This window comes from Apodemus sylvaticus, chromosome 1, assembly GCF_947179515.1.
Source record: "Apodemus sylvaticus chromosome 1, mApoSyl1.1, whole genome shotgun sequence".
Taxonomy (NCBI): Eukaryota; Metazoa; Chordata; class Mammalia; order Rodentia; family Muridae; genus Apodemus; species Apodemus sylvaticus.
This window is the reverse complement of record NC_067472.1, coordinates 109,269,537-109,292,547: the sequence shown is the minus strand read 5'-3', so window position 1 is coordinate 109,292,547 and position 23,011 is coordinate 109,269,537. Positions and strand designations below refer to the sequence as shown.

The window sequence follows — 23,011 nt, the reverse complement described above, 5'->3', positions numbered from 1 at the left end:
TGATGTATTTCTGTCTCCTGTATCCTGGAGGTTTGAGTCCCTCCAGGGTGAGGACTAGTTTTAGCTCTGGGTCTGCAAACTCAGTCAAGGCCCCCCACAGAACTGCCTTGGGGTTTGACTATGGTTAGCCAGGAAATGGGAATGAGAGGAAAGGGAGGGGAAGGAGAAAGGGAGGGAGGAAGAGGGAGAGAAAGATAACACATGATAAATACATTTGTGTTCATTTCTTTTTCATGAAATCCATGTTGAGTAGAACCAAATCTTTACATACTGACTTTTCTTTCTATATTCTTTGTTTACATTCCGAATGCTTTCCCCTTTCCCGGTTCCCCCCTCCCCATCCGTCTCATAAGCCCTCTTCCTCCGCCCATTTCCCAATCACCCCCCTCTCATTTCTCTGTCCTGGTACTCCCCTACAGTGCTGGATCAAGTCTTTTCAGAACCAGAGCCCTCTCCTTCCTTCTTCTTGGGTATCATTTGATATGCCAATTGTGTCTTGAGAATTCAGAGCTTCTGGGCTAATTAATATCCACTTGTCAGTGATGGCATTCCATGTGTATTCTTTTGTGATTGGGTTACCTCACTTAGGATGATATTTTTCAGTTCCAACCATTTGCCTAAGAATTTCATGAACTCACTGTTTTTAATTGCTGAGTAGTATTCCATTGTGTAAATATACCACATTTTCTGTATCCATTCCTCCATTGAGGGACATCTGGGTTCTTTCCAGCTTCTGGCTATTATAAATAAGGTTGCTATGAACATAGTGGAGCATGTGTACTTATTGCATGCCAGGGAATCCTCTGGGTATATGCCCAGGAGAGGTATAGCAGGGTCCTCCGGAAGTATCATGTCCAGTTTTCTGAGGAACCACCAGGCTGATTTCCATAGTGGTTGTACCATCTTGCAATCCCACCAGCAGTGGAGGAGTGTTCCTCTTTCTCCACATCCTCACCAACACCTGCTGTCTCCTGAGTTTTTAACCTTAGCCATTCTGACTGGTGTGAGGTGAAATCTCAGGGTTGTTTTGATTTGCATTTCCCTAATGATTAATGATGTTGAACATTTCTTAAGGTTCTTCTCAGCCATCCAAATTTCTTCAGGTAAAAATTCTTTGTTTAGATCTGTACCCCATTTTTAATAGGGTTTTTTGGTTCTCTGGGGTCTAACTTCTTGAGTTCTTTGTATATATTGGATATTAACCCTCTGTCGGATTTAGGGTTGGTGAAGATCCTTTCCCAATTTGTTGGTTGCCATTTTGTCCTTTTGACAGTGTCCTTTGCCTTACAGAAACTTTGTAATTTTATGAGGTCCCATTTGCCAATTCAGACTTTTTAAAAGATGAAGCAACCTGCTGGAAGTCTCAGTTTCTGATCTAGACCTTACTCATCTCCCCTAGGCTAGAGTCTCATTTGGCTCCTTACAGTTGGAATCGTGTGTCCTTGCACAAACCATATCACCTGTCCTCATTTCCCCTACCCATAGAAGGAGAAGGATGGGGTTAGATCAGAGGCGACACCAAATGTGATTTTCATGTGTAAACACTGTCATGTCTCACTGCTGTTTTGATTAGGAGCTTAGTGAGTTGTGATCCACTCTAAGACTTAATGGGATCCATCCTAGTGTGTAACACACTCCAGCTATGTGTGGAATCACTGTGTTGGCTGTGGGCACATGCAATAAGTAAGATCCATGCCTGTCTTGGTGGTGGTCATGACTTATAAGACATATGGGCCTGGTGACCTTCCTTTACAGAATTTATCCATCTATAACCTGCTGCTGGAAAGATCTCCAGACTCACCTGTAGTCTTCTCCATATTAATTCCATTCATCTAGCCCAGTTAGCTTCCTTCCTGTGCCTCAAATGACCATGGCCCTGATATAAGGATTTTGTCTTTGCTGAGTTTGCTGCCTGAAGCGAACGGCTCGTATTTCAGTTACTTTACTGACACCTCTTCAGGGAGCTCACTCTTTACCACACTGCAACAACAACACAGCTGCCATATCACACCTGGCTCTGTACTCATTTAATGTCTCTTCATTTTATTTACCCCCACACTCACACTTGATAATCTTCTATATAGATATATTCTTGATAGATCATTGATTGTCTTTTCTACTAGAATGCAACTTTTCAGAAGTCAAGGATCTGCCGATCTGCCCTTCTTTGCCTGTCTGTAATCCTCCAAACAATGCCTGGCAAAGTAGGCACAAAATAACTCATTGGAGGGAAATCTCATGGTTGCAACTGAGTTTTATAAAATAAAAATAAACTTTAAAAAAATCAAATAACTCAGCTAAAAACTAGGAAAAGCAACCAAGGGGAAAACAAAGAGAAATTTCTCCAAAGAAGATAGATACCCAAGTGATCAGTAAGCACATGAAAGCTGGTCAGTTTTACTGTAGGTGAGATGCAAATAAAACACACCAGAATAGATGTGTTCAGAAAGGTAGGTAATAACAAGTGTTGGCAAGGATGTAGGGAAGTCAGCTGTTAGTGGGAATGTACCATGATGCAGCCACTTTGGAAAGTCACCTGATACTTCCTTAAAAGGTTAAACATGGAGTTGCCATCTGTTCTAATTTTCTGTCTGTTGCTGAGATAAATTACTCTGACAAAAACAACTTTAGGGAAAAGGGTTTATTTTTACCTACCAGTTACAATCTATCAAGGGAAGTCATGCCCGTTTGTTATTCCAATGAATTGCCTCTAACCAGGGAACTCAAGAACCAGGAAATTATAGCAGAAACCATAGAGAAATAATGCTTGTTCCAGTTCATCCTCTGCTAGCATTCTCATATAGCCTAGGACTACCTGGCCATGAATGGTACCACCCATAGTGGGCTGGTCCCTTCTATATTAATGTCAATACAACCCCCAATGTGGCCATAGGTTGCTTTGATCTGAGCAATTCCTCAGTTGAGAATCTCTTCTCAAGTGACTCTAGACTGTGCCAAGTTAGCAAAGCTAGCTAAGATAACATTCAATCCAGCGATTCCACACCTAAGTTTATACCCAACAGAAGTGAAAACATACTCCCATGTGCAAGAATTTAGCAGCCAGCAATAATGGCCAAGAAGGGAAACAAGTGAGGTAAGATATGTGGATGATCAAAATCTCACATATCCATCCACTGTAGTGCTAACTGGCAACACAGGGAGATGTGGGTAAAATTTAAAGACATGTTCAGTGAAAGAAACCAGTCACAAAAAGAATCCAGAATATATGATTTTATTTCCTTGAAAATTCCAAAATAGTCAAAACTGTGAGGATGGAGAACAGATCTGTAGTTGGCCCAAGCAACAGGGTTTGGAGGAACCAGGGGGAGTGCCTGCAGATGCCTATAATGCTTCGTGTGGGTAAAGCAAACATTCTCAGATGTACTGTCTAGGAATGGTCCCACTGCTCTGTGAGTATGTTCAGTGCCACTGAGGGGTGTCCTCGAAGCAGGTGGCTTGTATGGCATGTGAATTATTTCTCCAATAAAATAGAGATTGTATAAAATAAATGAACGTCCTCTTCAAATACTGCTCTGCTACACAGCAGGCTAACTTACAGAGAGTCGGTCCCCATGTGAAGATCCGCAAACCTTAAGGCTATCTTCTCAGTGTGGAGGAGGAGGCTACTCCTCAGCAAGCCTGTGAAAGCAGAGCTCTGCTCTTCATGAAGGAAGAAAAACAAAACCAACCTCCCTAAGAAACTTGTGAGGAGGAGGAGGAGGAGGAGAAGATCAAATGCCCTGAGCCTGAGTAATTTACTGTGCCTTGTTTCCAAAGACCATTTTCCCAGCGTAAGTCACAGAGACAGATGACCAGGACCTGCTTCTGAAAACAAATGCTGTGGGGGTGGTTGACTGAGCAGGAGCTGCTGGGCGGGAGCCTGAGACCCAGGGGTTGCCCTGCTCACTGAGCTTAGGACTTACAGGGAGTTATTCTTACCTGACTTCTCCCAGCAGGTCTCTTGGTCAAGAACTGGCTCCTGAGTTGGATTTCTGTGTGTGTTGTCTTCCCTTTAAAATAACTTTTATTATTATTTGGTGTTGGTGTTGTTGTTGTTTTTCAAAACAACACATCTCACCATTGAATTCGTTCCTTGAAAAGAATGGGCAAGGAAGAAGTCAGGCACTGTGGCTCATGCCTGAAGTCCCAGCAATGCTGAAGCAGGAGGATTGCCCCAAGTTTGAGTCTGAAACATGTCTGTGTTGCATAGTGAATCTCAGACAAGTGTGGGCTATGGAGTGAGACACAGAAACCAAGCAAGAAGAGCAGAGGAGAAGAATGAGGGAATGAGTGATGGGTTAGGGAGGGAGGGAGAGAGGGAGGGAGGGAGGGAGAGAGAGAGGGAGAGAGGGAGAGAAGAAGGGTAGAAGGAAGGAAGGAAGGTATAAAATAAACTCCAAAACTTTACTGTCTAAACATGACTGATATTAATTTTTTTGCAATTTTGTGCATGCATGCATAAAGGTGTGTGTGTGTGTGTGTGTGTGTGTGTGTGTATACACACACACGCATGCACGCACGTGCAGAGCCTTGATGCAGTTTACACCCTGCTTTTCTGATTGCTGTTACAAGCCCAGTTTACAGAACCTATCTGTCTATCCTAACATTGCATGCCTGCTTTCCTTTATATAACTATGCACTTGCTTTTAAAATTAAAGATGTTTAACCTTTTTAAGAATTTTCTCTAAATTTTTAATTTTTACTGTTATATACTAAGAACACCCACAAAAATCTTTCAAAAGCCATTTTTATATAAGTGTTCAGAAGTGGAATCCCTCAGTTAAAAATGAGCTTATACCTAGCTATATTACTAGTATCAGCTTATAAATCTGCATTTATACTTAAGACCACCAGCTCTCTGAGCACCTACCAGACACAAGATACTTTCATGCTTACTACTTCATTTTCCCCTGCAGTTTTAAAACACTGGCTTAAAAGTATGAATAGAACTCCATGTGCTCATTACAGAACATTTTTATGTTTGTATTTGTTATTTATTTTGGGGGCATGTCTGCCAGTGCTTACCCGTGGAGGTCAAATGCCAGCTTGCCAGCCTCTGCTGTCTCCTTCCATCGCGTGGGCTCTGCTGCCTCAAGTCAGGGTGCCAGGCTATACGGCGAGGACCTTTACACACTGAGCCATTTCCCCAGCATGCTATTGTACAATAGATTAAAGATGTAACAGCAGATTCAAATTTAAAATTGTTCACACGGTGATGACATTATGAAGACTTTTTTTTCCCTCAATTTTAGCTAAGCCTTTTTCCTAATTCATTTACCCAAACTCGTGCCTTCTATAAAGGTCTTAGGAGCCTTTCCTGGCCTAGAAGAATCTGCTCTCCTATTATAACTGAAATCATTTCTGTCCTGCATCTTTTTATTGCTTCCTTTAATCTTCTGGACAACACAGGAAGTGTAGGCTGCTGTTGCTTCCATCTTTTGCAATGCTGGACCAGGGAAGAACCTTAGGGGATTTTAGTTCAAGGGAAAGGCAAGAGGCTTGTCAGGTGCTTGAGATGCTTGGCTGACAGTGCCCAGCTCTTGTGTCCTGCGCCATGGCTACAGACTCCTCTGGTGTGGAACTCAGCGTGTACTCCATTGCCTTACAACAGGCTGACCACCTTATTTGGACCTGGTCCAAATAAGATCCTTTATAAAAATAGGATGCCACTACGGATTAGTACAAAACCGCAAGTACAAATTGGGGCTGCCCCCCCACACACACACACAGGGCACTTCCCACAAGTGGCAGATGGTCACTCTCCATTCCCAGATTTTCATCCCTTTGAAAAGGAAGGAGATGGAATCAATGCAAGTAACCGGGGGAACAGGTTGTGCAAATTGGTGCTGATGGAGACTCTGGGCGGGACCAGACACAGACATGAGCAGTGCACCCACCGTCCCTGGTTGGCTCAAGCAGTAGACATGAAGACAGTTGGCTGGCATAAGATGCAGCATGTGGTGCAGCTGCAATAGGGCTGCTGACCCTCCGCCAGCCCCCAGTCTCTTAGGTATTGTCAGTGCCCTGTCTCTCCTCAGAACTGAACGGGATTTTACTTGTTTCATGGGCAGCTGAAGGAGAGAGGGAGGGTGCTCGGTGCAGGTAGAGGGATTAAAGTGGGGCTGGGGAAGAGACGCTGTGATGTTTGTGAGCCAGCTCAGGACTTTCCATGTTACAGGGCTTCTAGTTCAAAAGTTACCAGGAAGCTCTTCAGGTGACCCCAGGAGTTTCTCAGGATCATCTCTCCCCCAAAGGCCACAACTAAAACTATAGGGGCTCATACTTGTTGACATTTCCCAAATGCCACAGATTTCCCTACCAAAGCCTAGATGGGGTTAAACACTGATCAATACAATTTCCTTTGGCCAGTCAAATGGATTTCTCAGGAATGCTAAGTAAAGTGTGGGGGTGGAACCCATCTCATTAATGGATCTTCTTTGAGAGAAATGAACTTCTCTATAAGCTAATGCCACACAATTTTAGCCTTCTCGTATATTCCAAAATTATTCTCAGAATCCAAAATGCTAAAAGGTCTTTCCGGGAGAACTGCTGTGCTGTGCTGTGCTGTGCTGTGCTGTGCTGTGCTGTGCTGCGCTGTGCTGCGCTAAGCTGTGCTGTGCTGTGCTGTGCTATGTTGGGCTGTGCTGTGCTGTGCTGTGCTGTGCTGTGCTGTGCTGTGCTGTGCTGTGCTATGCTGTGTTGGGCTGTGCTGTGGTCGGAGGCCAAGGTTCCTTTCCTTCCTCCTTCTCTTTGTGTGTATATTTGCCTTTATTTCATCTTTACTTCTGGTGGTTGAGGCAGGTGGCCCCCCAGCTCACAGCAGTCTTCTTGCCTCGACATCCCAAGTGTTGTGACACCGGGAGAGCATGAACATTGGATTTCAAATGGTTTTCTTTTTAAAGGCTAGTATGAATTCACACAGAGGTGTGATTTAGATATCAGGATTCTCTGACCTGCAGTCTCTCCTGTATCACAGAGCATTCTCTCTCTCTCTCTCTCTCTCTCTCTCTCTCTCTCTCGCTCTCTCTTTCTCTCTCCTTTTGTTACATCATATAATACAATTTTATAGAAGTCTCATTGGCAGGCTTGAAGAACTGTCAGTGTCTCTTTCGGAAACCTACTTCTTCAGGTTACTGCTTGGAGAGACAGGAGAGAGAGAGAGAGAGAGAGAGAGAGAGAGAGACCTTACAGAGAGCAAGTCAACTCCTGGGCTCCTAATGAGCCTCGGGCCATTAACTCCCAGAAACACATTCCACTCACTTACTCTTGCTCCAGTTTGTAAAGGAGAAAACAGAGACATACAATGTCACCTGCTGGTAAAACTTGACTTTGATCCTGGGGCTAGACCAGTGGGAAGGAAGATCATGGTCTTTCTGCTTTCTCTGTGTCTCTTTCCCTGAGTCTGTATTTTTCTCTGAGCCTTCTTGGGAATCCAAATGAGGGTTCATCAGTTTCCTTCTCAAGATTCAGCGATAAGAGCTTTGCAGGTACAAGTCTTTTAATGGGTCCCTTTGGCCACAGACAAATGATTTCATTGCTCTGAGCCCTCCACTGCTTAAGCCCACATGGGATGAAGATGTATCTATAGCATTGCACAGGACAGTGCACACCCATTGCTGGTCTCCTGCAAGGGCTCTGTCATGTCTGCCCCACCTTCCACCCAAACCTTGCAGGTATCTGCTCTCTCTCAGTTTGTCCAATTTTACCTACTCCATACTAAAGTTAGATTCACTGGGACCATGTCCTAAGAAATGTACATAGCATATATGTATATATCCAATGAAAGTAGAGGCGACATTTTCTAGGGGATAAATGAGAAAGAGGAAGGACAATAAAAAAGAGAGTAGGGGAGAACTGGAAAAATATGCTCAAAATACAATATATACAATAATTCACAAAAAATTTATATTATGGGGGGCTGGAGAGATGGCTCAGTGGTTAAGAGCACTGACTGCTCTTCCAAAGGTCTCAAATTCAATTCCCAGCAACCACATGGTGGCTCACAACCATCTGTAAAAAGTATCTGATGCCCTCTTCTGGTGTGTCTGGAAACAACTACAGTGTACCCAATCTTTTAAATATATATATATATATATATATATGTGTGTGTGTGTGTGTGTGTGTGTGTGTGTGTGTGTGTGTGTGTGTGTATGTGTGTGTGTGTGTGTGTGTGTATTATGAAGAAATTTAAGCAAACTGATATTGAATTGATATGGTTATCCTATAGTTTACATAGATAGGCAAGTTCTTCCTGCATGCATAATAGAAAGGGATACATACAAATACTGAGTGACACAAAAGAAAATGTCTAGTTGGTATTAAAAGTGCAAATGTTTCTTCCTGGTCTACCTAAGCTTTTCAAACCAAAATAGCTATTTGTGTCCCTTCCCCCAGAAACTGACATGGCTCGTCCTAGCTTCTCTGGCCCCCTTGGTTGTTGGAATGGGGCATGGGAAAGTTTATTCCCGTCACACCATCTCATCTAACTGTAAACACAGTAGCAGCATCTGGATTTCCAGGTTCCCCTCAGCATACCTGAACCCCAAGAATCGGACATCCTTATTGGCCAAGCATGCTCACACAATAAATTACAAGTCTTCCATTGCCATCTTCTATGGCTCCTTGGCGCTTTTCTCACTTCCCAGATAAAATGAACCCCAGCCTTTCATCCCTGACATCTGATTGGCACACCGCCTGGCATGTTCCATCTCTGCCTTGCTTTAAGCCCAACTGCATGTTCCTCTTCCCTTCCTTCCCACCAGCTGTCCCTTGCTGGGTCTCTCGTTGTACTCCTCATTGTCCAGTCTGATAGTAGACAGTTGGGAGATATCTGTAGGATGAAGCAGTGTTTAGCATACATTTGTAGACAAACACTGCTCTAGTGAAACATAAACAGCAAGCCAAGGTTGACAGCCCAAGATTTTCCATCCATAGCAATTCCAATTGCTGTGATACAGGCATCATAAAACACATACTATATAGAAACTTGAAATTTGAAAATTGGCAAAGTAAATATTTCCTATGATTTTCTTGACATTGGGAAATTTATTCTACCTTGGAGATCACTGAGATGAATGGTCACTGTACATGCACAGAAGGTAACAAACACAATTCGGACAATGTCTGTACCTCACAGATGTGTCCCAGACATACTAAAGTTTGACCCTTTGTTGGGGAATTCAGTTAGTGATGAGTGTTCATGGACACCCCATAACCCAAGAAATCGCCAAGACAGAAAAGCATAGGGAGGTGGGGAGCCTGGAGGGATGCATAGTGCTGGACTTGAACCTGGGTCCCAAACTTGGAAATGAAACAATTTACTTAATTATATAGTGGTGTAGTCGGTACACCTTGACAGTTCTACTGAAGGGGGCTCTCATAGCATTCTGGGACTACATAGTCTCAGCCTTAGCTTTGGCCTGATTTTGTAACATCTTGGCATGGTATGGTTCACCAAAGGTTCTGATTGTAGATTTTAAAAAGGTATAAGGAAATTCGTATATATGTGGCTTAATAAATGCAGCCTAGTAGAGAAAGTTTTCAGGAGGAGAAGATTTATGAACAGGGGTCTTGATGTAATGGTTTTATTAAATTTTTTTAAACATTTGGCGAGCATGACTCTGGGCTGTTATATGTTCTTGTATCCTGGACAGTCACACAGGTCATCTTTAGTGCTCATAGCAACTGCATAAAAACGAGAGTGCAGGGGGAGTGGGCAGCTTTCTAATGGGCAAATGGAAGTCATTTTCCCCAAAATCATAGAGCTAATAAAATAGTAGGCAGTGATGCAAACCTTGATTCTGTTAAACTTGGGAAGCCTGTTCTAAGTGTGTGAACCATGCCTACAGGATGTATTGTATATTTTAGTGTTGCAGATGTTTAAATTATAACAAAAAAATCCCCTCAAAAAAAAACAGTGGTACCAATTGGGGGAGACCAGGCATGTTCAGAAAAAGGTTTGCTCCGCCCTTTTGTGCTGACTGCTAAGTGTGTCAGGGAAGGCTCTCATGGTGGACGGGAATACTGGTTTGGACAGTTGAATCATGGCCCAAAGTTTTTGGGTGAAGAAACCAAGACCCAGAACAAAAAGCCAGCCCCAAAAATGTACCTTGGTCACTGATCCCCACTTCCTGCATTGTCCTCTGAAATGAACCAGCCAAGTGACACGAAGGAATTCTCTGAAGCGCTGGCTTGCAGTTAGGCTCAGGGGTTGACAATAACATGGGGATCGCTGTAAAATGCAGCTGGATTTGGTGGCTGTGAGCCATGTGGGCTTCTGCTACGTGTGCCCCTGCCCAAGTCAGAAGTTCTGTGCCTCTTAGGATCCTGCTAAACATTCTGATCTGGGATGGGCTGTGTTTCCTGAGGTTACGGCCCTTTGCAGAGCTGGCGACATAGGGTTTTGTCTCACACATGGTCTGCCGGTCGGTGTGAGACAGTGACAGCCCTTGCTGGTGGGCGATGCCTGTGGTGTACTGTGTACTTGTATGTGTCTGTGCTTATGTCCTCTCTTGTACTCCATGTACTGCATGTGTGCAAAGGTCCTCCTCAGACAAGACTGTGGATGCTCCCAAGCTGTCCCCTTCCTTCTGAAGAGTTGGAAATTTGCTCATAGAACTGTTGGAAGCTGTAACCTTAGAACTATATAATAGTTCTATATCACAGAAAATCAGAGTCAGGATCTCTCTCTGCCTTTCAGAACTCATAAAATGCCAGTGTCCTAATGTGACAGGATGTTATCATTTCAACTATCAGAACATAAAGATCCTAGTATGTCAGGTCTCTAGCATTAATGTATGCAACAAATATCTCTTCTGTGCTTTGTGTGAGCCTAGTATTACGTTCTGATCTTTGGATAAAGGAGAGAGTAAAACTGGTAAAACTCTTGATTTCAAGAAGTTTGCAAAGAGTGTCAGAATTTAAGAATCATAAAATGCTAGATCCTCAGAGAACTAAAACACTGGTATGCTGAAGCTCTAAGCTTCGAAATGTGGGGGAGAGCCTTAGATCATTTTTTCCAGCTCCCACTGTGACCTTTTTATGAGGCCCGGGACTTATTGCAGGCAAGTTGGATTCAAATCTCACTAATAAGAACATCATTTCAGTTCAGTGACATCACAGAATGGCTGGGTCGCAAGGGCTCGGCCTTCACCCAATCCTGGCTGCTCATTTTACCAGAGAGGCCACTTTGGCTTAGAGAGGGCAGCCGCTTCTTCTGTAAAAAAAAGGCTCAGTCAGCAGAAGACAACCCCAGGCTTTCCGGCCTCTGTCAAAGAAAGGCTAAACAATGAAGACCCCCCTGCTGTTTCTGAGGTGCTCTTTGCTGGGCCCACTTTTGTGAGCTGTGTTCCTGCTCTTCAGAAGGAACGCTCACCAACTTTCTCTACACAGGGACAGCCCTTGTCCAGGCCACACGTGCAGTGGATCGTAGCGTTCAGAGCCCCCTCCCCCGTTGATGCGTGTTTTATTTTGTTGCCTCCCCCTTCCCCGTGTGCCTCGAAATCGATTTTCATTATTTTTTTTCTGTCTGTGTTTGTCTTTGTGGCCCGCAGGTGCTCCCTTGCATTGTTCATCTGCTTCATCAACCCCTATTGAGCAGTCCCCCTCCCCGCCCCCCCCTCCCCTCCGGCCAATGAGAGCCAGAGGCGGTTGCTAGGCAACGGTGTGGCCCAGCCAACCCCGGACTCAGACTCTGAGGAAGAGTTTGTCCCTAATTCATTCTTAGTTAAAAGTGGCTCCGCCAGCCTGGGGGTCGCAGCAAAAGGTAAGTGCTTCTCTCTTTTGCTAACTTTTAACGGTTTGTTGCTTTTTGTTCTTTTCGTGGGCTATGCCTCCTCCGGACCACTTGCAGCTTGCAAGGGTGGAGTGGCTTGGTGCATGGTGGGGCTTGTGGGCAGGCAGGGACCTGGGGGGGTTCCGTGGGCTTGGGGTAGGTAGCGCTTGTCTCTGCCCCACGGAGAAGAATTTATCCCGTGACAGGTGCACGAAACAGAGGATCACAGACAGCAGGAGACAAACACCAGGCAGAGACAAAGACCCAAACTGGAGGGTGGGGGACATGTTGCACTGATTGGCTTGCTGCTGAGTGCAAAGCGACCGACCGCGCCAGACATAGTCACCTGTTGCTTCATTAGATTCTCCCTATAAGGTTGCCAAGAGAACAGTATTACAGTGCTCCCTCATTAACAATATGAAAACTGAGAGAAAGGATGCTGCCCGGAGCCCAAGGCTGTTTTTCAAAGTTCCCTAGCCTGAAGTTGCAGACAGCTCTAGAGCTGAGTCTGACCACGGGGCAGAACTGTTGGGTTTCAGCATGATCTGCCCATGGTCGCTCCTTTTCTCCGCTTTCCTCTGCTTCCCTCAAGAAAAGGAGGTGTGAGGGTGTGAGCACCACCCAGATCGTGCACTGTTACACTTGGCCAGAGATAGCCACCTGCCAGCAGCAGCCAGTGCATTTCTCCACAAAGATGATCCTGCAGGGGATTCAAGTCACATTGGGGTGGATATAAGACTGCATGCGAGAGGGCCTGGGATTACAATAACGGCACCGAAGTTTTCCAATTCTAATAGAAGAAAGTAGGCTTTTCCAGCAAATACCACGGGATGGTATGTATTGATTTGGCAAGCATTTATTTATGAATGCCTGTATGGACTAGAGAGGTGGTTCTGTGATTAAGAGTGTATACCGGCTGGGCGGTGGTGGTGCACGCCTGTAATCCCAGCACTCTGGGAGGCAGAGGCAGGCGGATTTCTGAGTTCAAGGCCAGCCTGGTCTACAGAGTGAGTTCCAGGACAGCCAGGGCTATACAGAGAAACCCTGTCTCAAAAAAAAAAAAAAAGTGTCTACCGCTCCAGAGGTTCTGAGTTCAGTTCCCAACACCCACGTCAGGTGACTGCCCGCTCCCTGTAAGTCTAGCTCCAGGGAGATGTAATACTGCTGGCCTCTGCAGGTACCTGTGCAGGTGCGCAGGTATACATACACACATAATTTAAAATATAGTAAATCTTACAAGTGTCTTATGAAACTGCATTCTAGGCCATGTTCTGGTAAAGGGTCGATTGGTGGAGCCACACAGTTCTGTACCCAATCAAGGCCCTGTGGCTGGGGGCTTTGGACAAATCTCACTGACTCCCCAAGTTTCTTCAAGTGTAAAAGCAGGCAATGAGCTATCCAGGTCACAGTGAACGGCATCTTAGGGTCTGGGGTGGGAACCCAGTAAGTGTGAATGCTTACCTCATCAGCTGCCACTTCCCTGCAGCGGACACACAGAGTGTCTCTGTGAAAGCTCTCCACACAGTGGAGCACTCGGTATGCTAGGAGAAACACCAGAGGCCCTCTCTTTTCTAGGGAACAGAGAGAGAAAGCAGAAGGTGATAAGAAAGGAGCCTAGTGTGCTGGGTGACAGGGTGATTGAGAGGAAGGCTCACCACTGCCTGAGAGAGCTAGAAATTCCTCCTAGAAATGCTGACTGTGTGGGAAAGAATGGGTCAGGTGGAGCAGACTTTGAGACCAGGACTATTCTGGACAAAGGGTACACATGGACATAGAATCCTGGGTAGGAGTTGGGGAGCCTGCTTCCACTCCTTTATACCTAGGAATCTTGACACAAAATAGGCATTGACCTGTAAGGGTGTGAAGGCTTCATAGCAAACATCACTGGAGCTTTGCCAGGGGCTGAACAGAGCATGCGCACACAGGCCCTGCATACGTTGTCACCAAACCCCATCCATCCCAGGGCCCCGTGTTTTGGGGGCTTTCTCTGAGCCAGAGCATCCTTAAAGAGGACAGAAGCAGGAACCCTGAACTAGGGGTGAAAGTCCTGCGTTCCAGCTCTGTGGGTCACTGGCTATCCATCCTGGGAAAATCACTGTCTTGCTTCAGGCCATCTTGCCAGTGATGCAGCAGTTTCTAAGGTATTCTGGTTTTATTAATGTCATGTGGCATTACTGATCATGCCTCTGCCAGTCGTGATATGAGCTTGTTGAGGAAGAAAAATTACATGTGTGTATGTGTGTGTATATATATATAGTGCACATATAAAGACAACAAATATAGGTCGATTGGTAGATAACTGATAATGTTCTGCATTCATTTCTGGATTAATAAGCCTTGTGGGGAAGGGGGGAAGAAGACAAGAGACGAAAATCCTTAACCTATCCCTTTGCTACTAACTGACCCATAGTAGCAGCTTTGTCACCGCTCTGAGGCAGCTGAGGCACTGTTACTTTGTTGCTATGCAGGGACCACAGGAGGCCTTTGGCCTGCAGCTGTTTGGTTCCATTCAGTTCCTCTGTGTTCCTGCTTTCAGACAACAACTGTGGATCCCTTCCCCAGGACCTGCTCTGAGAGTGTCTCTCTAACCAGCGTTAGTAAATGTGGCCTTTGCCAGAAGGGAGAGTGGGTTTGGCTTGGTGGCTGTTCTGGGTTGTTCTGGAAGGTGCCAAGAGAGTCTATTGCTGTACTCCATCATCTTTCTGTCCCTAAAGTCCCACATGGGAATATCCTGTTGGTGCAAGTGACAATAAGTAGGTCACCACACATGGCTCCAGTAAATGTTTGTAAAGTTTTATTTGATTTTTAAGGAGGGGTGTGAATGTATTTTAATGAATTTACCTGTATTGCTTTTGGTAATTATAGAAGTAAGGATACTTCTTTATACCCCAGATGATCTAGGAAAGTGAAAGGTGACGCTCTCATGTAATCTGTATTCCAGAAACAACCGTGTCCAGCAGTTTGGTTCATGGTCTTACAAATGCTCTTCACTCAGTATTCATTTATTCTTTATTGATTAATAAGTGAATAAATGACCCAGTGAGAAAGCTACAGAGCCAGCTCCCCAATGTGCCATCTCAGGAAGGGCCCCCATCTCTGCCCAATTACTCCATCGTGAGGTAAGGATAACCTGCCACGGTTGTGATAGTTTTAAAATAACAAAACTGGGTCCTAGGGATGAAGTCTGAGGAGAACACATTGCTAGCCTGAGAGGCCCTGGGCAGGATCAGCAAGTGACAGAGATGTCCCTACAACCATAAGTCACCTTCTGCTACTGAGCTGAGGCTTGAGGCCACCGAGGCAGGTCATGGGCTGCTTCTCTGGCTACTGGAGGGTGACAGCACAGGGGTTTCTCACTTTCCAGTGGTTTCCTGAGATAGTGGGAGGGAGTTGGTCCCTTGGAACCTGCTTTCTCAGGGCCCAGGCTGCCTTCTAGCTGCTCACCCTGGAGTCTCTACCAGCAGCTGTGTTCCAGAAGCCCCGAGAAGCGCTGTCCCCAAGAAGCGCTGGGACCGGGGAGAGTCTATGAGGCCTCAGAGCTGCCCTGCAGAAATCCCCATGTAAAGCGCAGAGAGAAGTGTGGGGTATCTCTGCGTAGCTCATTGTCCCATGGAAAAGAAGAGAGTTTAAGTCACTCTTTCTGTCATCACAATCCTAATCCCCCCCAGGGCACTCTTACAGAAGTCACCCATGTGAATAGGAAAAGATCAACTGGGCACAGTCCAGGAGCTCGGGAAGTGGTTAGGATTAAGTAGATGCCTGTCCTAACCCCATAGAAACGTCCAGAATCAACAGTGCTTCATCAATTGAGCTAATCTAAATTCTGAAGCCAGGGGGCTTTGGAAACTTAGGGGTAGGGCTTAACAGGGTCAGGAAATGAAGAGCCCTAAGATAGCAATAAAGAGCTGTGGAGAGCTTCCTGAAGCCAGCGAAGCTAAGAGAGGCTGAGAAAGCCTGCATCTGATGAAGACCTCCTGTATGCACACAGCTCCTTTATATGCATTATTGTCTCTGGGCCTCAGTTATTTGCATTTCATTTTGGGGGAAACTGAGGCCCAGAGATGAGGACAGTAATGTAATCATGACCCCACTGGAAGACAAAGAATCAACACCAAAGCATGCTTGCCTCCTCCAGGGCCTCTCGATCTTCTGTCTTCTTTCTGATGCCAGATTCAGGTCTTTCTGTATCCAGAGTAAGACTGGGGTAAAAGGACTCCCACCAGAACTGGGCTGGATTTTTTTTTTCATTTTAAAGAACTCCAGGTTGTTTGATTCCTATTGCTCTCCTCACAAGCATTTATGAAGCACGCAGCACTGGGGAGCCTCTTTATCTTAGGGAGTCATTGACTCCTCTTACCAAGCCTGTGAGCTGTTCCAGTCTCATCCAGGTCACATGGTCCCAGAGAGGTTAGCCCCTTTCCTTCCTCTGCTTCATGGGGCCTCTGATGATAAGGTCAAATTTGAACTCTAGGCCTCCCTGAGGCCATAGCATGGAATCTTTACGGTATATTTTTATGGGGACTCCAAGGGTTTCATAGATGAATCGGATCAGATATTTGCAACATAAAATTTTGTTGCAGATCCCCAAAAGCAAATTCTACTGGTATCCTTACCTTCCCCCAGGCTCCGGGCCCTTACTGCCCAGTGGTAGAAAATGCTTCACTGGCCATCAGCAAGGTTGTTTGGCATTTTCATTGACTTGCTTAGGTCTTAGGCAGCTGGGAGTATTTTTGTTTTGACTTCCAATCCAGCAGAGGAGTGTTTATTTTTCTTTCTAAATGGGAAACACTGCTATGTAGGCAAGCTCCTTCCAAAAAGTGTTTTCTTTAAAAAAAAAAATCCAACTTAATTTAGAACCTATGCAGAGTTCCCAGGGGAGTCTGCTGGGTCCTTTTAAGTCAGCTTGTGAAATCAGAAAGCAAAATGAAGCCTGCTTCTAACGATACACACCCAGCCAAATTGTCTTTCTTCTATCACTATGAATTCTGTGGAACTAGTAGTGGCAGCCACAGGACTTGGGTCTGCCTACTTGACACGTTCCCAGAGCGAAAGGCTGCTAGGGTGTGTAAAGTTCTCTGCCAGTTCTGGCCTCTGCTTCTCTCAACTCTTCTTGCATCAAAAGACCCTTGCCAGTCCTTACGTTCTCATGACACAAGCTGTGTGTGGGAGTCAGTTCGAGCTCCTTTCTTCCTGCTAGGAAGACAAACTGATTCCTTCCTTCCTTTCTTCCTTCATCCCAAAGACATGTTAAGTGTTGGTGGGTGTTCTTCAGAGAGATGAAGGTGAAGAGTGTTATATGCAGAAAGATCTTACTAAATAAACTTGCCCTTGGGACCACAAGCCTGGCAGACTCCATCGTTTTCAAATTTCACCAAGTAAATAGAGCACTGTGTGTGCTTGTCCTGAAACTCCTCCTGTCACCGAGTGCATTACCATCTCTTCAGTAATGCATACAAATAGCTTATACTAGTGGGAAGAAAGGAAGACAGAGAGACAGACAGAGAGACAGACTGACTGACTCCAGGCCTCTTATCTGTTCAAGACACATTTTTGCAACCAAACAGAGGTTGATTGGTTGGTTGGGTGACTGGCTGGCTGGCTGGCTGGCTGGTGTGGTTTAGCTTGGTTTGGTTTGGTTTGGTTTGGTTTGGTTTGGTTTGGTTTAATATTTTTGGTATGTAGGTAATCCAGAATGTCTTTGAACCTGTGATTTCCCCCTAAGCCAACCTTCCAAGTCCTAGGATTACAGACCTGGCTACTATGCCCATATTCATGTCCAGCTTCAAAGTTGTTTTTGTTAAGTGTATGGCCATGTATGCGCATGTGCAGATACATCAAAGACAGCCTTAAGTGTCATCTTTAGCAATGTTGCCGTCTCCCTATGACCTAGAACTAACCACTTCAGTGTGTCTCGTAGACAGTGAGCACCGGGGGTCTCCCTGTCTCTACCTGCCTGGCCCTGTGATTTTAAGTGTCCACCACAACGCTCAGCTTTTATCTGGGTTCTGGAAATCTAACTCAGGTCTTTAAACCTGTAAGACAAGCATTTTACTGGCTGAGTTATCTCTCTGCAAACAATGTTTGCATGCCTCTCTGGCTTCAGGACAGATACCACCTCTGCCTGTGACTCCATTTTCTGGCTGGATTTTGAGTGCTTGGAGGCCAGCTTTGCCTATGCCTGATTTCTAACTTGAAAATCACAACCACACTGAAAAGTCAATCAATATCGTGACTTCTCCCTTTCCACTTGCATATGACACACAGCCGTCCCAGGACCAGTGCGCTGAGCCACACGGGCACAGCCATGCAGATGCACAGAGAGAGAAAAACTGGCCCTGGTGCAGTCAGGAGTCAGTGTGGCCCCAGTGCCTGTGTTCCTTGACCTCCACCAGGTGCTCCCTTAACCAGATCTGTGCCTCCCACCAGGAACAAACTATTATGGCCCCTAATTGGGGGGCGGCAGGGACACCCTCAACAGGGTCGTTTCTATTTTATGTAGTTTACAAAGCCCTTTTTCATGCATAACCTCGGGCAAACTCTGGTGACTATAATCTAATTGCCACTTTGGCTTTCTAGAAGGTAAGGCTCCTCCTTGACCCTACAAAATAAACAAGTCACACTTTGAATTAATATAACCCGATGTCCAGGGAAAGGCAGGGCCCTCTAATTAGTCACTCACTGTGACTAGAATGCAGCCTCTGGCATCCCTTCCCACTCATTTCCCCCAAATGCAGTTGTATTAAAAAGCACCAAAGTACTGGCTTTAGTGTGTGCCCTGGCTGGCTCTCAGGACCCCAAGGCCACCCCACGAGGAGGCATGTCAGCTGTGTGTGTCCTGACTTTTCCCATCTGGAAAGAGCCCGGCTTTGTGTTCCCGTTGGTATGTGAGTGGCTGGCTGGCTCTACAAGAGTTCTCATTTACAGCAGAAAGTACCTCCTGACACCAGGGTGCCCAGGCTGTTGATGAGGGAGGCTGGCAGGAGGCCAAGGAAGTCAGCATAGCTACCATTCAGGCAAACCCCTTTCCTAAAGCCCACTCACATGCAAGCGGCTCCGTTCTTAGATGCACAGATGGATGGCTGAGCTTGGGGCTGGGCAAGCACTGTGTGCTGGAGGTGAGGCGTGCAGAGGCAGCTTTGCGCCCATTTAAGATTGGACTCAGTTTGTCTGTGAAACACTCTGCCATCGACAAAGCTTACTGTCCAGTTACAAACCTCAGCTGATGGTGCTGCCCAGACCTGGAGCCTGGCGCGGGGTTCTACTAGTGAGGGGGTCTGCGAATCAGGACACCCAAGTGACCCCTTCAGCCGGTCTCTGGCCCTCTGTGTCACCTGGCAGGAGTCTTTGGGTCTGGATGGTGAGGGACCTGGACTGAATCAATGTTTTCCAGGCCTCGTTTGTTTCTGTGTCCCTGTCACAGTGTGGACCCTCCACCATGCTCGCCTATAGGTTTATTTATGTTCTTTTAAACTGCATCTTTCCCCTAACTTTTTGGACTTAACTAAATTTCCTTGTTTTAAGAGGGAATTGTGTACTGGGACCGCAGTTCCCTTGCCATATGGCAAGTGTATGATTGGCCATAAATAGAAGCTAACTGTAAAAATAAATACAATGGAAGCAGGTTATCATGTTCTGGTGAGAACATGCCTGCTCACGACTGTGGGGCAGGGCCTCGTCTCTCTCGGTTAAACAGGGACATTGGCAAGTTCCAAATGTTAAAACACACACTGGGTGCTAAGCTGAGGTTTCCTCTGCTTCATGGAAAGGGTTGAAGAAGGAAGCCCTTCCCACGGGAGAAATCCTTACTGGGTGTTCTCAGCAGACACTGAAGACCATCCACAGGGGACACGGCTCTGCAGCCTTTTCTAGACCACTGTCTATGCATTTAATGCCACCTTCACAGCCTTCCACCTTGAGAATAAATGTCTCCGGCTGCTCCCGCACCCAGGCACCTTCCCTTTCCCCAGCTTGGTCTTTGCAGGCCATCTGTTCCTGCCCCCCACCCCCACCCCCACCCCGCACCCTCACCCCCACCCCCACCCCCCACCCGTCTCGGGCCCTCTGCCCCTGTCATCAGGTCTGAGCTAGGTGCTTTGAGCTCAGCTGGATCCCCCATTACTGGTTAATGGCTCTCAGTGTGGACCAGGAAACCATGTGGCTTCCTCTGAACTGCCATTATTTATGTAGGTGTTTGAGATTCAGCAACTTAAAAAAAAAAATCCTTTGCTTTACAAGGCCAGAAGAACCAGAAATGGCACAATATGGAACCAGGGTAAAGATGGGTTGGGAGGGGGGTATGTGGATGCCCTGCTGTGACGGGTGGCCACGTGGGATCAGTTCAACCTCTCCTTGTCCTATCTCTCCTTTTGTCAGATTTATTAGCTTCACAAGATGGCTGTGCAAATGAGAAGACAGAGTGTTTTCTCTATTAGCAATGCCCGGTGAAGGCTGGTTTCCTTCTTGCCCTTCTGTAGCACACAAGAGTCCAGATGTCCTAGAAAGAAGGCAAATTCTTTCACTCCTTCCCCTCCTGGTTTAGAAGAGACACAGCAATTAATGACTCTGCCCAGGAGTCCTCAGCTGGCACCCCACCAGCACCAGCACCACCAGCACCTCCACCACTGCCACCACCACTGCCCTGAAAGATTTCAGGGAGGGAGTGATGGAGCCCGCGCGGCAGCAGCTAAGCAAACAAGAGCCTAGGGCCATTAGGGTCTTAGAAACGTGGCCACTGAGTTTCTGCACTGCTCCTGTTCCCACTGGCCCAGCATCCTGATGCCTCTTCCTTCTGGCCAGAGACCTTCCCTGTGGAGTTGAAAGGAGAGGAAACTGGCTGGTAATTCATTTATGCCCCCTTCCCTCTCTCCTGGTAGATCATGTTTCTATAAATAACCCTGGAAACCCTCAGCAACAGCTCATGACAATAGTATGTATATTTATACTTCCAGAACCTTCTTTTTTCAATGCCTCAGAGAAAGTTCTCTGAGAAACACACCTGATGAGAACAAGTTTCTACTCCCTACTACCTGTGACCTCAGGAGCTCTCCTGTCTGGGGCTGTCTCAAAGGCAGGACAGGCCAGAGTTCAGGGTGTCCCATGGCCACCACTGTCCCCTTAGCCACCTCTCTCATTTATTAGAAACAAATAGGGGACATTTTCAGGGTGAGAAGGTTATTGCAGCTGAAGTGAAGTTTGATGATCTGTCTGCTGTCATCCTGTAAAAAAGTGAAAGCTGGGATGAGACCCACCTGTTCGCTCGTTTTACAAACTCTACTCTCTTTGGTCGCAGTGCTTCTTAGTATATTCTTGCCCTGAACCATTGCAGCAACATTCTCTCTAGCTTGCTGCCTTCTTCTCAATCTTCCAAGCACTGAGATCCTTCCCAATCCCAATTGTACTATCTCAAGGCCTCACTGCCACAGTAAAAAGCCAGCCCAGGCCCTCTGTCTAATGCTTACCTGTTTAAGATGGCATCCCCTGTGTCCAGCAACAGGACCCACAGGATTCCTCCAAACACCAAGAGCAAAGCTTCTGCACACTTCCTCATTTGAAAGTGAGACTGGGAGAGGATCTGATTTGACTGATATGGAAAGAAAGAGGCCTGATCACCCCTCAGAAAGAATTCAACCCAGTAAATTATGATCAAGTACCAAGTACGTGTTCAGGCCCCTGGAGACAAGCCATCAGTTGGCTCATCCCCAGCCTCTGGGAGATGGACTCAAACCTCAGCAGCTCAGCGCTGAAACTGGCAGGTTATCTGTGAGGACAACAAGGGGGCTCACAGAGACAGAGCCATGGAGGTTCTGTGCAAACTGGGAGGATTCTTACCAGTGGTTGGCCAGACATTGGTATGTGTCACGACAGTTGCCTATATGTAGCCAGATACTTCCGGCTTCATGCTGGGTCTAAAGGTGTTTCCTCTATGAGCAGCTATGTGAAAGAGACACTGGGGTCCACTGGAGCCCTTGACTTGGGGGGGGGCGTGGCTCTCTTCATTCCTGTGGAGCAAAACCTAGTATGAAAGTTCACAATCAGGGCCCACATCCACTCCACCTTCCTCCTTCTCTTGGGCAGCCCTCTGGCAAACTCCATTTTCCTGGGGTTTCCTGTAGGTTTGGAGTAAGAAGTGCCCTCTAGAGACTGGGGTGTGTGCCACCCTGTGCCCAACTCACATGAGAGCACACTGAGTGAGGGCAATATTCTGGGAACCAAGCAGGGCTTGATGCCACCTTGAGACTGTGTGGCAGAAAAGAACATGCCATTACCAAGCACCTCGGGGCGTAGGGGTCGGGGTCGCGCCGCATGCCTTGCCTTTTCTCCCTGCCCCGCACTGAGTCTGCCAGGAGATCAGAAGGTTTCAAGCAGGAAACAGACTTGCAGTCTGGCTCGATTACTCTACTAGCTGTGATTAGGGAATGACCAATCTTCTGAGTCTCTTCCTTTCCCTAACGTTAGCATGTGATGTGACTATTACCAAAATACCTGGCTGGTGTGAAGTTTGAAAGGGAAATTTTTGTTTGTAGTGGTTCTTGTTTCTAGTGCCATGGGCTAAGACTTGGGAACACACAGCAATCTTCAGGATCACTCAGATAGCAGGTGCAATGCTGCACCCCCAGTGCGCCTGGCCTTCCAACCCAATCTCTTCTTGACCCACTGAGTCCCTTTTTTGGTCATCTAACAGCCTTTGTCCTCCTTTCCTGACAGTCCCCCTACCCCCACCCGAAGCCACAGGCTCTTAGGGAACCTCCAAAGCAGATCAGAGGTTTCTTTGCCCCCTTGCCTGGAGGGCAAAGCTGCGTGTGCATTTTGGCACCAAACCCCAGGCCCGATCAGAACCCACTGAATGGAAGTTGCCGAGTTGCACTAGGCTCTCGGCTCTAAGACACCCGTGTTGGGCCCCTGTGTGGGTGACAAGATGATGCATGAGGCCTGGCTGAGCTGCTTATTTGTCTGAGCTGGTGATGGCCTTTATCCTGAGGTGAGTTAATGGCAAGGGGGCAGGGGCCCCTTAAGGCCTGGACAATGGTCTGGCTTCCCAGAGGCCTGGCCCCAAGTCCCTCCCAACACAGGAGGCCTCTGTCCCCTCTGCTTCCCATCGCTCAGCTCACCAGCCAGAGGTGCTCCCAACCCAGCAGGAGAAGCCTTGGGATAATGCATCAAAGAGTACTGTGGAGACAAAGGATGCTAGGGTAGAGGGATAATGTGCCTCCGCCCATCCTGCACAGGCCACACCCAGCC

General features: G+C 46.7%; 1 protein-coding gene across 1 annotated transcript in view; it reads left to right on the top strand.

The window, feature by feature from the left end:
• Positions 1-23,011, top strand: part of Tenm4 (teneurin transmembrane protein 4) — a 561,145-nt gene that overhangs the window by 285,790 nt on the left and 252,344 nt on the right. The window contains 2 exon segments of the mRNA XM_052158525.1: positions 11,553-11,611; positions 11,614-11,764. Of these exon segments, the coding sequence (XP_052014485.1) occupies positions 11,553-11,611; positions 11,614-11,764 (210 nt within the window).